The following is a 15,051-nucleotide window of genomic DNA, read 5'->3' on the forward strand; positions in this document are numbered from 1 at the left end:
GTACATTACAGATAGGTCATTTCTGAAAATTTGGTCTCATTTTGTTGAAATAAAGCTGTTTTGAGACAGAAATTTCTAGTGTTTTTTTCTTATCATTTTTTTTAAAAATGCATATGTTTCAAATCCTTGGTGTGTGAAGGTTCAAGTCATTTATAAGTAATTTAGTGATTATTGTTATAAAATCCAGTAGCCATGGTAACATACTGAAAAAAAATATTACTGAGTTTTAGTACAAATCAGAGGTACCCACCCTTACAAAACTAACAGCCTAATACTATATTTCATAACATATCAGGCACTTATACACTACCACAGGAAGAAAGCATGCACGGAGTAGGTGGGAAAAGGGTAAAAATAATAAGACCTTTTTCGATTCATTCTCTCACAATATGTTCCAAATGTTTGTATGAAATAAGGTATTTTGAAAATCAGCCATCTGATGCTGAGGAGAGAACCTAATACGGCAGGGGACTGAAATGTTCCAGATACCACTCTTCATTTAAATTACACCTGTTGACCATAACATATATTACATCTGTTAAATAATATATTCATAAAATTTCAATTTTTAATTTTAAATTTTACAAAATTTGTATGTGAAACAGTGCACCTTAAAGTAACTGTGCATCCTTAACCAGATTTTATAATGTGTTTAACCTTCCATTACAGTTTATTATTTCCAGCATAAAAAATAAAAGTCAAAATAAATAAGTCATAGAGGACAAATCAATCATTAAGAAGTTCAATAAAAGACAATAGTAGTAACTGAGTCACAAATTAAAAGGAATAGTTAACTCAATTCACATTCAAAACAAAGTTTTTCTAAAACATTCTTTTTATTCTAATGTTAAGCAGTGTTATAGTATATGTTCACACCACAAAAATGACTTAGCAAGTTGTGAACTTTTTGCTGTTCGGTATTACTTGATACCTGAGATTCTTCTAAGTCAAGATCTCTTCCTTGCGACTGAGATTCCTCTTCAATTCTTTCCTCAAACTCCTGTCGTTTTCTGTCAACTTCCTCTAGCTCCTTTTCTAATTCTCTTATCTGAAGAAAAATCGTTTCTAATACTCATCTACTTATTAACATCATTGTTTGCCTACCAGATCATGGATCCTAGACTTTAACAGAATCTCAATTCAAATGTGAAATTGAATAATCACTTAAAATATCTACATTGCTTTCCAATGTGAGTGCATTACAGAAATTCTTTGGAAAACATAAAATGGAACTCTTTGATTACAGAAAACAATTAACTAATGACATTCACATACAAATCATATATGCATTATAAGGGTATCATTGTTAAACTCAATGCAATGATTTTTCTTCAAGAAAACCATTAAAAACCATAATAATATACCTCCATCTCATGATTGTCATGTGTTTTCTTTGCTTGCTTAAGAGACTTCCTGTAATCAATAACATGAGTTTAAGTAATATTTGATATACTGAGTTCATGATTGTCAACTGTTGGCCAAATTTTCTCTTAAGTGCTAAATTCTGTAATATCAAGAAGAAAAAAATACAACACCACAGTCTTACCATGAAATCTAATTCAAAATGTCATCTGAAATGCAGAATAACATTAGGTCCTTTTTCAAGTGTCAGTAATTCGAGTGCTTCAAAACCATATTTGTAATTTACTACAAAAGTGTATGAATATTGTTTATACTGTATTCTTCCATGTATTGTGTGTATTTGTGTATTCCACAAACCCACTTCTTAGAGAAAGAGACTGACAAAAAAAGTTCGTTTCCATGTAAAATGCACACTGGGAAGTGAGGAAAAATCACCAGCAGAAAACCACACTGAGATGAAAGGATTAAAGAAAATTCCCTGAAATGTGTATACTCTCATAATTAATCTTATAAATAAAAGTATTTTTGTATGTTTCCCAGCTTTTACAAGCCATTTATTGATTAGAAAACAGTGATGTATTGGCTCCATCCAATGAGTCAGCTGAAAGTGTACATTTCCTGTTCTTATGCAAATCAGGTATACACTAAAACAATCATGTCAAGTCAGACAGTTTATAAAAAAAGATGTTTTAATTTGCCAAGCTTCTGTATTGATATTTGACATCTGGAAACAGTTCATCAGACAGATTAAAGGATAAGACACTTGTTTTCACCTTTGAAATTGATCTTTTGTTATTTAATATTTAAATGACAATGGGCCTGTGGACAGATAGGCACTCCTGTTATTGCGTATTTGACACTCCACCACACACAGGCAAAGAAATTATATTTAGGACAATGTGTTTCAAGAGAAAAATAAAAAGATAGTCACAGTTTTATGTACATACTATGAAATGCAAGAAAACAGCATTGATGGATGAAATAACTAATAAAAAGCAGTAAAACTTTACTTGTTTATTTCACATAAATCTATTATCAAAAATATGAAATGGCTCAAAATTGTATTTTGTTGACAACTTCAGTTCTGATTCCCGAAAATTATGTCTCCAAGAAAAAATCTAAAAACTCATTTTTTGGGTGTATACTGCGCACCCCCTCCTGTTACAAAGAAAAAGTTGAAAAAAGGTGTGGGGTATACACAGAAGAATACAGTATGTGTAATTTGTCTCCATGCTGTTCATTAGCAGAAAAGGTAAAAATGTGGATTTTAAGTTTTATTTTATTCAATTAAATTTTATGAAAAATTTCGACGATCATTGTATGATTACCATAACGATTTTAAAAGCCATATTTTCCAAGCTTCCCAATGGTATGTAATTTTAAGATGTCATTTGTCCTCAGAATTCACAGTGAAACTCTGAAAATTACATTTTTAACACATAGACTAATGGAAAAGTAAGAAGTGGTTAGTGAGACCCTTTCATTACATAGTAACCTTGAATTTGCTTTTCTGCATCCTCTAACTGTCGATTTGTCTTCAATAGACCGTCAACTATGTGGTCACATTGTCAAATTCATCTGTTTTTTTTTAGTGTGATTCATTATTTTTCAATTATGTATAATTCTTGCGGATTCCAGCACTTTAAAATTTCTGAAAAAGCATTCTTTACATCTGTTTCAATGACAACAGTTTTTTCCTTACCAGCATATGTTATGAAGGGAACTAAAACTTCAGTCAGTATGAGCACTAGCAAATTAGGAAACTTTCAGCACTAATATAGAAGTTATATTGTAGATACAAATCATTTGTGGTAAAAAATGAATGTTATTAATAGGAGTTGATCTCTATAGATACAAAACATAATTTGGTTAGTACTTAGCTATGTGAAATCCACTAATGGCTTACTGTGCCGATAAAGAGTATTTAATAAAAAATTCAAAAACTAGTATTAAATTCATTCTTCATTTGCACATGTATCTTAATTTTCAATCTACAAGTAATTTTTAATTAAAAAATTCCTGAAGAGGGAAGAGCAAAGAGTACATTATGAGTTATCATGATTGCATTTGAACTTACTTGTCAGCATCAACCTTCTTAATCATGTGTGATGTTTTCTCTTTTGCTTTGATGTACAAAGGCCTCTTCTTATTTAATTCTACTTCCTACAAAAAGAGTAAATAGTGACAGTCATATTAAAAATACCACTATTTTAGCAAAACTAAGCAAAGAATTAATCTATTAAATCCATACCATGTGCAGATTTTTATACAGACGACAATAACCTCAGTGTTTGCCTGTTAAAATGTAACACTGGTGCCTTTATAACTTCATGTTGATGTAAGACTGACATTAATTATTTTTTTAAAGTTCACTTTGGAACTTTTTCTCAATGATTTTTAAAACAAAAGAATTATTCTGTACTTGACATGGAAAATGAATACATGAAAGAGAGCTTCCTCTGTTCAAACAAACATTTAATTAAACAACTAAAAAAAAATAAAGCTTCCAAGGCAGGAGTGTTAAAAGTTTGTCAGACATACACTATCATAAATGCCAAAAAATTAAGAAGACAAAAACTCACTGATTCTTTAATGGACTGTTCTACTTTCGTCAGATCTCGAACCATTCTACCCTGTTCCTTTTTCTTTTCTTTGACCTCATCATCTATTTTATCTCTCCTTCTTATTTCTTTCTCTAGCAATGTATTTTTTCTTTGTATATCATCTGCCAACTCATCAATATCTCTTTCATTGTAGAATAGCTTAAACAGCTGCAACTCTAACTGTTTTTCTTCCTATTATACAAAAAAGTAAAAGAAGAGATCTTCAAAAATAGTTATGCTGTTTTGTAACTTTTTTCAGAACTATCAAAAATTTCAATGGACAAACATATCAAACTTCACTAACCCAGAACACTGAAAACTGCACACAGTTCACTACCCTAATTTAATTATAAGCAGAGCAAGCACACTTACACGCACTCTTCTCTTCTATAAACTCTGGTTTATTAGTAATCCTTGTCTAATAAATAATAATAATCTTAAAATATACACCAATGCTGGTGTTTAAGCAAATAATGGTTTATTTTTAGTATTTACTATGTTGACAATTTTTTCTATTGAATTCATTGACACATATGATAATTACTCAAGTAATATGTACACATTATAGGTCCTTACCATTTGTTCCTGCAATTTCTGAAATCTTTCTGCTTCATCCTTTTCCAGTTTTGCTTCTTTCCTTTCAGCTGCAATACCTTTCTTTTTATGATAAGTGAATTGAGTATCCTCTTCAGCTTTTAACATTTCTGCCTTAGCTTTATCATATTCTTCCTTCAACTCACCAGATCTGTAAAATATGTTAGCATAGTTGGAAATTTCAGCATATTTCAATAGCACCTCAATGATTTTGTCCAAATTTTAATTTTATTTTCAAATTTTAAATATAACTTATTCTTGGCACTTAAGGTTTGTACAGCAGTTCACTTCATTAAACAAATAAAATGGCCCTATGAGCTGTTTTCCTAGTTCATAATAGACTTGTACAAAATGATTGCAAGCAGAACTTGAGAAAATTTACCAACAACGTCTAAAGTCAGGTAGTTTAAGAAAACATAAATGTTAAAAATGGTTACAGGTTTATCCAAAAAAAAAAAATTGTCTGAAAAACAGAAGATACAATCAAACAAGAGTGAAGATGAAAATAAGGCTCTCTGAAAACAAATGCCTTCATAAAAAAAAATTTCAATTTTTTAGATTCTAATATAGCAGCTAGATTCAAGATTCAATATATTATTAAAGTCTCACCATATGTACACGTAAGACATGTCAATATTATAATAAAACATAGTATATACAATAATTAAAGATTATCATATATTAAAAGTACATGTGCCATTGTATAAAGAATTATGAGCTAAGTAAATTGTTTACTTTAACATAATCAATGAAAGATGATTGGTTACCTGCTTATTTCTTCAAACATCTGTGTTCTTTCCTTGGCATTTTTCATTGCAATACTTTCAACAGTTCCTTGGAAAACCAAGAAATTTTTGGACTTTACAATGACTCCTATTTTTTCGAGCTGTGCATTGTAAAGATTGGCTGTAACTGGCTGCGGAAGAGCAAACAAAAAGTTAAAATTACGATACTCTGATATTGAATTTAAACTTAGTTCTTGCAGATGTTGTTTTAGACCTTTAAACCATTTTAGTAAAAGATCGATCTGGCTGGATAATCATGGCCTTGAGCGGACAGTTTTCATCCTGGTGGGATTGTTGTCTGACATATTCACCATATCCATTCTCATTACATGTATACATTAAAATTTGTATTTTTTTCCCTCAATGTGTTTAAGCATTATAAAAAGCATTTTGTTTTTGTCAATTGAAAGCATATCAGTCAAAACAATTTTTACTATTTGTTATCTATATGCAGTAATGTTTATTGGTCAATCTAGTGGTACTAATTGAAGAAAGTTATGAACCTTTCCATTGATTTTATGTTCTGAACTGGATCCATGTATAATTCTTGTAAAATGTGTTTCTTCATCAGTTTCTTCATTAACATATACTGCAGTAACAGTAGCCTTATTAGAAGCTGGCTGTCCAATAGGTGCACCATGTATCAAATCCTAAAAAGTGAGAAAATAAATGTTTCAATGAAGATTATTCTATCTAAACCAAAACTTTAGTTGACATACAATTGAGGTATTGAATAATAAAACACTATTTGAGCTGTTCTATAAAAACATATGGTGTACGGGGAAAGGCACTATTTTAACTTATACATGGGTGGTTATCAATACTACTGACAAATTGAATGAAATATATAGACTTTACTTAAATTGCCTCGATGGGGGATTGCAAGTTCCTTTGCAAAAAAGTGCTTATCCAAGTACCTTATCCATTTGTATGTTTAAATGAAACAACCTCTCCTCCAAAATCAGCAGAAAAATAAATGATGATAATCAATTAACTAGTCACTAATAATAATATATTGAATTAATGTGAGTGTTGAAATTTATAATTGCATTTAAGACTATTATATCAAATTTAGCACAAATGTAATAATTTAATTAGAAAAAGGATCTTTAAAAGTGTTGAATACTTCTATTGGTAATAATTACAAATTTTAATTTCTCCACTCTTCACAGTGGAGTCTCCATTTCAAAAATTGTCTGTAGTTTACTACTCTTGTCTTTATACCAATGTTTACTTAAATTTGGGTTTAATCTAAAGCAAAGTAGCATGGCACGGCACCATGGCCCTTTTCCAATAATGGTTCTAGCAGTTTAGTAATATTTCTCGGTTATGAACAGAAAAAAATATTGAAAAGTAAAGAAATGGAGCAATATTATCTTAGTTTTTACTTTTGTGGTCTCACAATGAAGACAAGTGACTCCACTGTGATGGGTGGAGAAATTAAAATTTTGGTTGATGGTAGTAAATATTAACTTACACTGAGTTTTTTAACACGTAGATTTGATGTCTTTTCACCCAACACAAAACTGATAGCATCCATGAGATTTGACTTTCCTTTAAATATTATACAAGTATGATAAATATAATTAACAAACAATTAATTAGGTTCAAATACATTCTAAAAATGTCAATTTTAACACTGAGCATTTGATAGCAAGATTTTTCATATTTAGCACATTACATGTACTTTCTTTCCCCATAATCAACACCCTTTTAAGAAAAATCAATTAGGTAAGAAGAAAAAATAACAAATAACCCACTGCTATTCCTTCTCATGAATTAAACACATACATAAATGTACCTACATTTTGTTCAAACCATAATGTCACATTAAAATAAAAGAATAGGAAATGCTTAAATGTAATAAAAATTGTAGTCAAAAAGTAATAGAAAGGAATATCTTCTTGGTGACTTGGTACACTAATATATATATATATATATATTGTACAAATCAAAAATATGTCATGATATGGCATAATGTACTTTAACATTTTATTTTCAAAATATATCAGTTCAATTTATGTGTCATTATTACTCTCATCACCATTCACATGTCAGACTGAGTTCGTTAGCTTGGACCTAAATAAATTACTGACAGTAAAAAAACAGCTTAGCTACAGCTTGGTTTATTCATAATGCTATACATAGTTTTAAAACACTTTAACGGTATATAATATGAGCTAAATAAAATATACATTTTTGGCACTGGTGTTCGTAGATCATAGATGTAATGCAACTTACACAATTAACAGGTAATACGTATATAATGTTTTAAAGCAGAAACAAAAGGCAACTGACGGACCAATTTAATAAACTACAAGTAATACAAAATAATGCGAATTACCTGATCCATTTGGACCAATAACAGCAGTGAATTTGTTGAAAGGCCCAAGCCTTTGTTTACCACGGTAAGATTTGAAATTGTCAACTTCAATGTACTTTAAGTGACCAGGCATTTTCGTAAAATGGGTCTGAGGGGAAAATGCAACTGCCATTGCAACGAAACACAGCTACAGTTCGCTGAACAGTTAAAAATAAATGTTTTGATTCACATTATGTGCAAAATTTTAGCGCCAACAGACGTCGCTTTATAGGTCTCGCCAAATGCGAGATGTAAATAATAGTCCGATGTGAATAATTTAATATATATATTTTTTAAAAATTAATGAAGAATTAGAAAACCTCCAAAAACGTAACTTGATTAACTGAAACTAAATTAGTTAAGATAGGATTGTCTATCATATTTTTGCTTTTTTTTATTTTGTTTTGTAGATTCGCACTTCACTTCCGGGTAACAACAGCGTAAACTTAGCAACGGGATTACCTGGCTGGCTAGCAGGCATACTTTACTAAATTTAAGGCACTAAAACCTTCAAAATGTACAAGCTAGACCTACCCGTTGATTATAAGGAGGCCGCTGCTATAGAGCGGCGTAGATTGATGGAAGAACAGAGAAAATCAAGAATTTTCAATGCAAAAACAAGAACGATTGGGGTAAGACAATGCCCAAGGCGCCACAGAAATTATTAGATCACTAACACTTCGAGTGCACATCATCATTTTGTAGATATTTTGCATGATGTTTTACAATTTATGAATTTTTATGGAAATACTTTTATTATTTTAGAGATAAATTTAGTGTCATGACATTCATGTATCACTCCATCGACGTACTATTGGTCAGAGAGTAGATTCTGTCGTTTTCAAGACAGATGCAATTCACGCCAATCTCCTCACCAAAATTTTATTCCCTATTGAAAATTATTGAATGATAGCTCTATGTCAATGGCAAAATTTCAGCAATTAGACGTTTATTCCGCAAAGAACATGTTAAACATGAGGGGTTGAAAACTCAGTTCGCATAATTACTTGCTGGTGAAAACTTCTCCTTGACCAGTAGATCTAACATACAGAATGTGAAAAGATGGCATTGAAAATAGTGTATAAAGAACATATATCATATCAGTGTCCTAGCTATGGCAAAATGGAGGGGTGCCGTGCCCCGCCCATATCACGCCCCTCTGCCCCTATTGAGTACCCTTTTAGTGCTCATTTGCAATTACCTGAATGGCTCTTTAACATTTCCACTCTTGTTAATAAATAACCCCAAGCCAATTAAGAAGTGTCACCTTCATTAACTACATCGTGTCGTAATTAACCTTCAGGTAAACCTCAGGTAATTATCGGTGATCAATCAGCTGACCAGGGTTATCCGATAATGATTGACAAGTAGAAATTGAATCCCGAGTGGATCTATAACAATTTTATGGACAGCTAGTCATTGGTTAATAATTAATTTCTACTGCACAACTAATTTAACAAATATTTTCAAGGTAACAGGTCTAAATTTTGTAGAACTACAGGTGTAAACAATTGCATGTTGCACATGTTTGTTTATTCAATATGTCAGTTACCTCCCTTATAATTTCAATATTTTAAAAAATTTTCTATATCTTCAACAGTAAAGGACATTTTCCATAAGTTGTAATTGTAATAGTTATAGGAAATAATATTTCTTCTACTTACTTAAGATTTTGATATTTAATTGGAGCAATATTGAATATTTGTAACATTTCATGCAACATGTCATAAATGTAAAGAATCACTTGCCCTTATCACCTCCATTAGTTGATTTACTGCCTAACTGCAAAAGCAATGAAAATCTTGATCACACAACAGTTGATAAAATCAAAATTGATTTCCTAACTCTTTCATAGAAGATCTGAAGGTTGCAGTAATACATTTACAGCGTAGTCACCTCTATATATATGTGTTAAGATTCTTAAATCACTTGGCCATCTGAGAAAGGTCTTTCAATACAATAAAGGTGTTATGCATATATTAATCATGCATTCAAATTTACTCAGTTTGCAAATTATGATGCTACCTTCATTTTCAAAAGTTGGCAGGTAAGCAATAAGAATACAAATTACTGACTTAACACAAACATACAAAATCAATGTCCCTTTTTTGTTAAAAAAAAACATGCTACGTGTTAAAGTGCCTTCTTCCCTGCGTTCCTCTATTTTCAAATCCTAGCTAGAACACTAATCATACATGTGGAAGGTCTCTCCCTTTCCTACTGAATGCTTAAATATGTGACAGGTGAAACCTGTAAGGCTCCCAAAGAAACACATGTCCATACCCCTAATAAATATATTTCATGTTTCCCTTTTTAAACCAGAATTTTTTTTGACCCATAGTATATCTAATCTATTATATCATTATTTAACCATTTCAGGAACATAAACATTCTAATTGTCACAAATAAAAAATACTTAAATATTTTTTTTTATGCAGGTTGATTTACAGGCTATTGAGCAACAAGCTCGTGACAAAAAAGAACAGGAAGAGTATGAAAGAAAAAGAAGTGAAGCATTTGGTAATTACATGACAATGTTTTTAAGTGAACCATTTGATATTGGTATCTTGCACATTATAACTCGGTTGAAGTAAAGTATGTCAATGCAATGGATGCTCATTTACAAGAAAAAAAATAGGGATACTTTGTAAAATTTTTAAAAACTATTTTGTTGAGAAGACCTTGAACCACACTGGCAGTGTGGATATTTAGTAATTAATTCTTGTACTTTATTTTGGATTTCATTAACATTACTTCACTATCATAAGTCAGTTTTATTTTTTCAATAGAGGTGGTGGTATTTTTTCCATATACAATGATAAACAAATAAGTGCTTTTAATGAGAAAGTTGCTTGAAACTTTAGATTTGATATGTGTGAATTATAATTGCAGCTGCTGATGCAGTCAGGAATGATAAAATATCACAGATGTTAGAGAAAAGACAAGAACAGGATGTAAGATCCCTTAATCAAGCAATGAATGAATTCAGGCTTTTACATCAGCAGCCAGATGGTCGCAGAGAGTTTGATTTGTACGATCCTGACTACCTGAAAAAAGATAAACCAGCTAGAGTCAGTGATGATGATCCTCGCTGTGGAATTGCAAGTCTGCAAAAATTTGATGGTATGGTTCTTATATAAAATTAAGTATTCATTTCTGAAATGATATAACAGAAATAACAACCGATAATTGCAGATTGAAAATTAGAATGAATTGCTTTGATAAACAAAAAAACTAAGGTAGATTTAAAGATGAGGTAGCATATGTCTAGTGGAGTCCGAGTTGCTCATTTGCTTTTGTTACAATTTAATGTATGATTTTAGTTACTTTATGTTCTTTGTTGTGTGTGTCTGTTTTCCATGTCTGGTCTTTGTTCCTGAATTACATTCTTTTGATTACCGCTATAACCTTGGTTCCCTTGATTACTCCTTGGTACTATCCCATCTTAAATGAGACTATTACAATATTAATATCTTCATTTAAACTTGTATTTTTAATATACTGTGTGGAAATAGGCTTATATGTGTATTGATAAAAAAATATTTTTTACAGGTGAGGATCTAAATAATAAAGCCAGATCAAAGTTCCAACAGGAACAGCTGCGAGAGTGGTCAACACAGCAAGCAAGAGAAAAAGAACAAGCCAGGCTGAACCAAGAAAAAGCTGATAGATTGTATGAATTAAAAATGAAAGAACTAGACCAGAGAGCAATGGAATTACAAAAGGCAGAAGAGGAATGTAAAAGAGCAATTAATATGGCTACAACAGATTACAATCAAGCACTGGTAAGTATATATAAGTTTTGGTTTACAGAAATGGATATTGTTTTGTAGAAATATAACATATGTAGGGTGAAAAGGCATCATTTGTTAAGTTGGTTTTTATATACCATGAATCACTTTACCATTGATGGTGTCTGACATTTATGTGGATTGGTACTTAACACATACACTGAAATGAAATATATAAAAAGTAAAATACTATTTGATGACTAGAATGTACTGCTAAATAACATAAATTGAAGTAAAAATTGATGCAATAAGTTCAGAAGAAAACAGATACAAGCTTATTCTCTTCCAGTCTGATTTAGTCAGAAGTTCCAGTATATGATAATTGACCAAAAAGAACCAAACAAACAAACGCAAGAACAAAAAAAAAAGGATTTTTTCAAATAAAGAAATATATATTATGTATATCTATATGTTACAGAAAATGTAAATCATCATTTTAGGCTAAAGAGAGGAATGAACGTGAAAGACTAAAGAAACAACAAGACTTTGATGATAACATGACCGAAATTGCCAACCATATATTTGGAGATACCCTAACAGAGAATCCAGCTGTAGCACAGAGTGCATTTGGTCCTCATCGTGTTATTCCAGATAGATGGAAGGGAATGAGTCCACAACAACTAGAGCAGATTAGGAAAGAACAAGAAAGACAGAGATTGGAGAAAGAGGTATGCATTGTGAAAGGAGAAGGAAGCAAAGGACATTGGCCATTTTTTACAGAAAAAAACCCTTTGAATTTTGAAAAATGTATATGATAATCTTTGGGAAAAGGACGTTTACATTTCTTAACAACTATTGACCATTTGGCTATTTTTTAAAAGAAACATTGAATTTCTAAGGGATAAAAATAGACAATTAAAAGCACTATGATATTCTATGTACTCTTAATTAAACTAAGGAATTCATGAGTAGATTTATAAATTGTTGTTAATTCAAATTAAAAAATTAAAAACTAGTATTTTCTGAACATTTTTATCTTTCATTGTATATCCCTATTGTAATAAATTTCTTTAAATTTTGAGGTTTAGAACTATTTCCCTTGGGAAAAGACTACTGATTGTATTCTGTTCAATTTTAGCGAAGAGACCAAGAAAACAAACTCAGAGATGAGGAATGGGAAAGGCAGGCCAATGCTAATGCAAGAGCAGGCATGTTGTTAGAAAGAGAGATGAATAGGAAGCAACATGACCTCAACAGAGATTATGCTGATGAAAACAGACGTCTTGCTCAAGAACAGGATTCACACAAACAGTACTTAGAAAAAGAAGTTTATACAAATCCTCCAACAGCAGCTTATTTCATGCAGTTCAATACCAGCACACGATAATGTGTGATAAATATAACAGTTTTTGTTTTTTTTTTAAATTATTGGTTAACTTTAATGAAAATCACATTTTAAGGAGTGCAGTAAATGCTGGTAGAAATCAGGTGGTTGATTTGGCTAGACTGATTTCTGTGTTATGAAGTGGGGAGGAGTGTTTGTGTGTGCTAGATACCATGAGTGAGTGTATGAATGTGTGGTAAGATTTCAAAGTCCTGTCCTGACTCCAAAAATGTTAAAACAATTATGAAATGTGTATACTTTCGAAAGACATATGTCACCAGTATTGGCCTTTAAATTTGTTCATGAGTTGCAATTGAATTTTTATCGTAAGTGCTCTTTGTTTTTTGGTAGAGGACATTATACAATGAACCATTTATATTTAAGGAGTCTGTGATTAGTTCTGTAAATTTTAAGGTGTGTTATTTCTTATTTTTTATTTATTTCTTTACTTCTCTTCATTTACTGTCACTGCCTGTATTGTTCTCATTCAATCACCAGGTCTAGTGTAATCATATGATAATTGTACATTTCTGTGTCCTTTGAATAGTTATTTCACCAATCTGGTAGATCATGTATGTCTCTGTGTATATATGTATAGATTTTATAAATATTTCATTTCACTCTGATAAAAAATAAAGATTTAATTTTAAATCTGTTGAAAGAAAGATAAAGTATTTCAAAACCTTGATTAGTTGGCTTGTATTTTTATACACTAGCTCATCTTCATATATGTGATACAAGATTTACGAAAGTTGGAAATACTTTTCTAGCCTTAGTTAGAATTTGGGACTATTACAATGAGTTTATTGATAGGGCCTAGCAGATTATACATACTACTTGGACAAGGATATGTTGCACATACATTAAAATACCAGTTTAAAAGTTCTATTGCCAATACTTCAATCTGTTTGACTAATATAGACTGACAGTATGAAAAATGTTTATATAAATCTTCGATTTCACTTCAAACTATGATCAAATTTGCATTATTATTATTCATCATGAATCCTTCCATTCAGAAGTACAAAGAATTATTTATTTTTAAACACAAGAAAGTTGCATGAATAAGTTACCCTATTTCTGAAGAAAAAAATGCACCAATACAAGCTTTGACAAGAAATATGACTTTATAAAAGAAGGAGGGTCACAATAGTTGAAAAGATATTGGTTGAACATTAGGGAAAAGCCTAATCTCGACTTTCTCACATTTAATGTGCCCTTTTACCGACACTTGATCAATCAGATGTAGAAAAATAGCCATACAAATGAGATTGGAATTACAAAGAAGTATTTTCACGATGACAGCCGGAAGTTTATCTATATACCATTTCCAAATAAAGAAACAGATGCTATTAATATCAGCAATATTCTTCATCATAAAGAGGTAGTGTCGAAAATTCCACCATATTTCAAAAATCAATCTATACCTATTGTCTCGTACAGCTATACCAAGACAATAAGTAGTAGAATTTTCAACCATAAAAAGACATTGCAGAATCTAAATATTGAGGAATACTTGAAGTCCCCTCTGACTCGTGATTGCTTCTCTCTGTAATTTCAGTCCTTCTGGTCACGTCATCACTGGTGATTTGAATATCATTGAGAATGAACTCTTACGTAAAGTAGTTTCTCATGGTCGAGAACCACAGGTCCTGAATTTTAAATATAATTTCAAAACCAAAATGAATTACTGTTGAATATCATGCCAAATTATGGATAAAGATCGAGAGGAAAGGACCAAGTACCAGAAGTCGAGTCTTCGTCAGATTGGATACGAACCACCCAATCGTATTGAAAATCTAAAGAAGTGTGTCAGTAAACGACCCAAGTCCGTATTCAACGACCATGAGGCACTTGAATGCTTTCCTCACTGCATAACAAACATGCTATCGTCCCTGTGGATAAAGCTTCAAACAACATTGTATTCGCCCATTTACTCAGTTGCCTTATCAATGAATTGGGCATTGCTAATAACACCCTAGGTAACGCCACATATAGACGTACTACTTTTGACAAAGATGAAATCCTAAGCAACTATAAGTTCTCCGTGTCTTCTCTAAATATCGAAACAAAATGTGAGGACTTACATTACTTTCATTGATTCCAAAGCTTCATAAGAATCCATACAAAGAAAGGTACATATAGCTGGACCTTCGTCTTGCTCCACTTAAGAGATGTCAATTCACCTCGTGAAGATATTGTCCGCAGTGAAAGATGGACAACAAGCTAG

The 15,051-nt window shown here is 31.3% G+C and overlaps 2 protein-coding genes across 2 annotated transcripts in view; one reads left to right on the plus strand and one right to left on the minus strand.

The window, feature by feature from the left end:
• The window catches only part of LOC148627586 (structural maintenance of chromosomes protein 1A-like), a 28,103-nt gene extending 20,132 nt beyond the window's left edge, over positions 1-7,971 (minus strand). The window contains exons 1-9 of the mRNA XM_088575501.1: positions 7,689-7,971; positions 6,822-6,898; positions 5,848-5,994; positions 5,327-5,475; positions 4,542-4,710; positions 3,945-4,157; positions 3,440-3,525; positions 1,365-1,413; positions 932-1,048 (exon numbers count right to left, since the gene is read on the minus strand). Of these exons, the coding sequence (XP_088431627.1) occupies positions 932-1,048; positions 1,365-1,413; positions 3,440-3,525; positions 3,945-4,157; positions 4,542-4,710; positions 5,327-5,475; positions 5,848-5,994; positions 6,822-6,898; positions 7,689-7,839 (1,158 nt within the window). The 5' untranslated portion in view covers positions 7,840-7,971. The remainder of the gene's footprint in view (positions 1-931; positions 1,049-1,364; positions 1,414-3,439; positions 3,526-3,944; positions 4,158-4,541; positions 4,711-5,326; positions 5,476-5,847; positions 5,995-6,821; positions 6,899-7,688) is intronic.
• Positions 7,972-8,122: 151 nt separating this feature from the next.
• LOC148627587 (RIB43A-like with coiled-coils protein 2) lies at positions 8,123-12,967 on the plus strand. The gene is made up of 6 exons (XM_088575514.1): positions 8,123-8,338; positions 10,145-10,226; positions 10,599-10,829; positions 11,259-11,491; positions 11,938-12,165; positions 12,576-12,967. The coding sequence occupies exons 1-6, from the start codon at positions 8,222-8,224 to the stop codon at positions 12,822-12,824; spliced, it is 1,140 nt and encodes a 379-aa protein (XP_088431640.1). The 5' UTR covers positions 8,123-8,221; the 3' UTR covers positions 12,825-12,967.
• The last annotated feature ends 2,084 nt before the right edge of the window (positions 12,968-15,051 follow it).

This window comes from Perna viridis, chromosome 1 (genome assembly GCF_037379345.1).
Source record: "Perna viridis isolate PV_CMFRI_1.1 ecotype Kerala chromosome 1, ASM3737934v1, whole genome shotgun sequence".
Classification (NCBI taxonomy): Eukaryota; Metazoa; Mollusca; class Bivalvia; order Mytilida; family Mytilidae; genus Perna; species Perna viridis.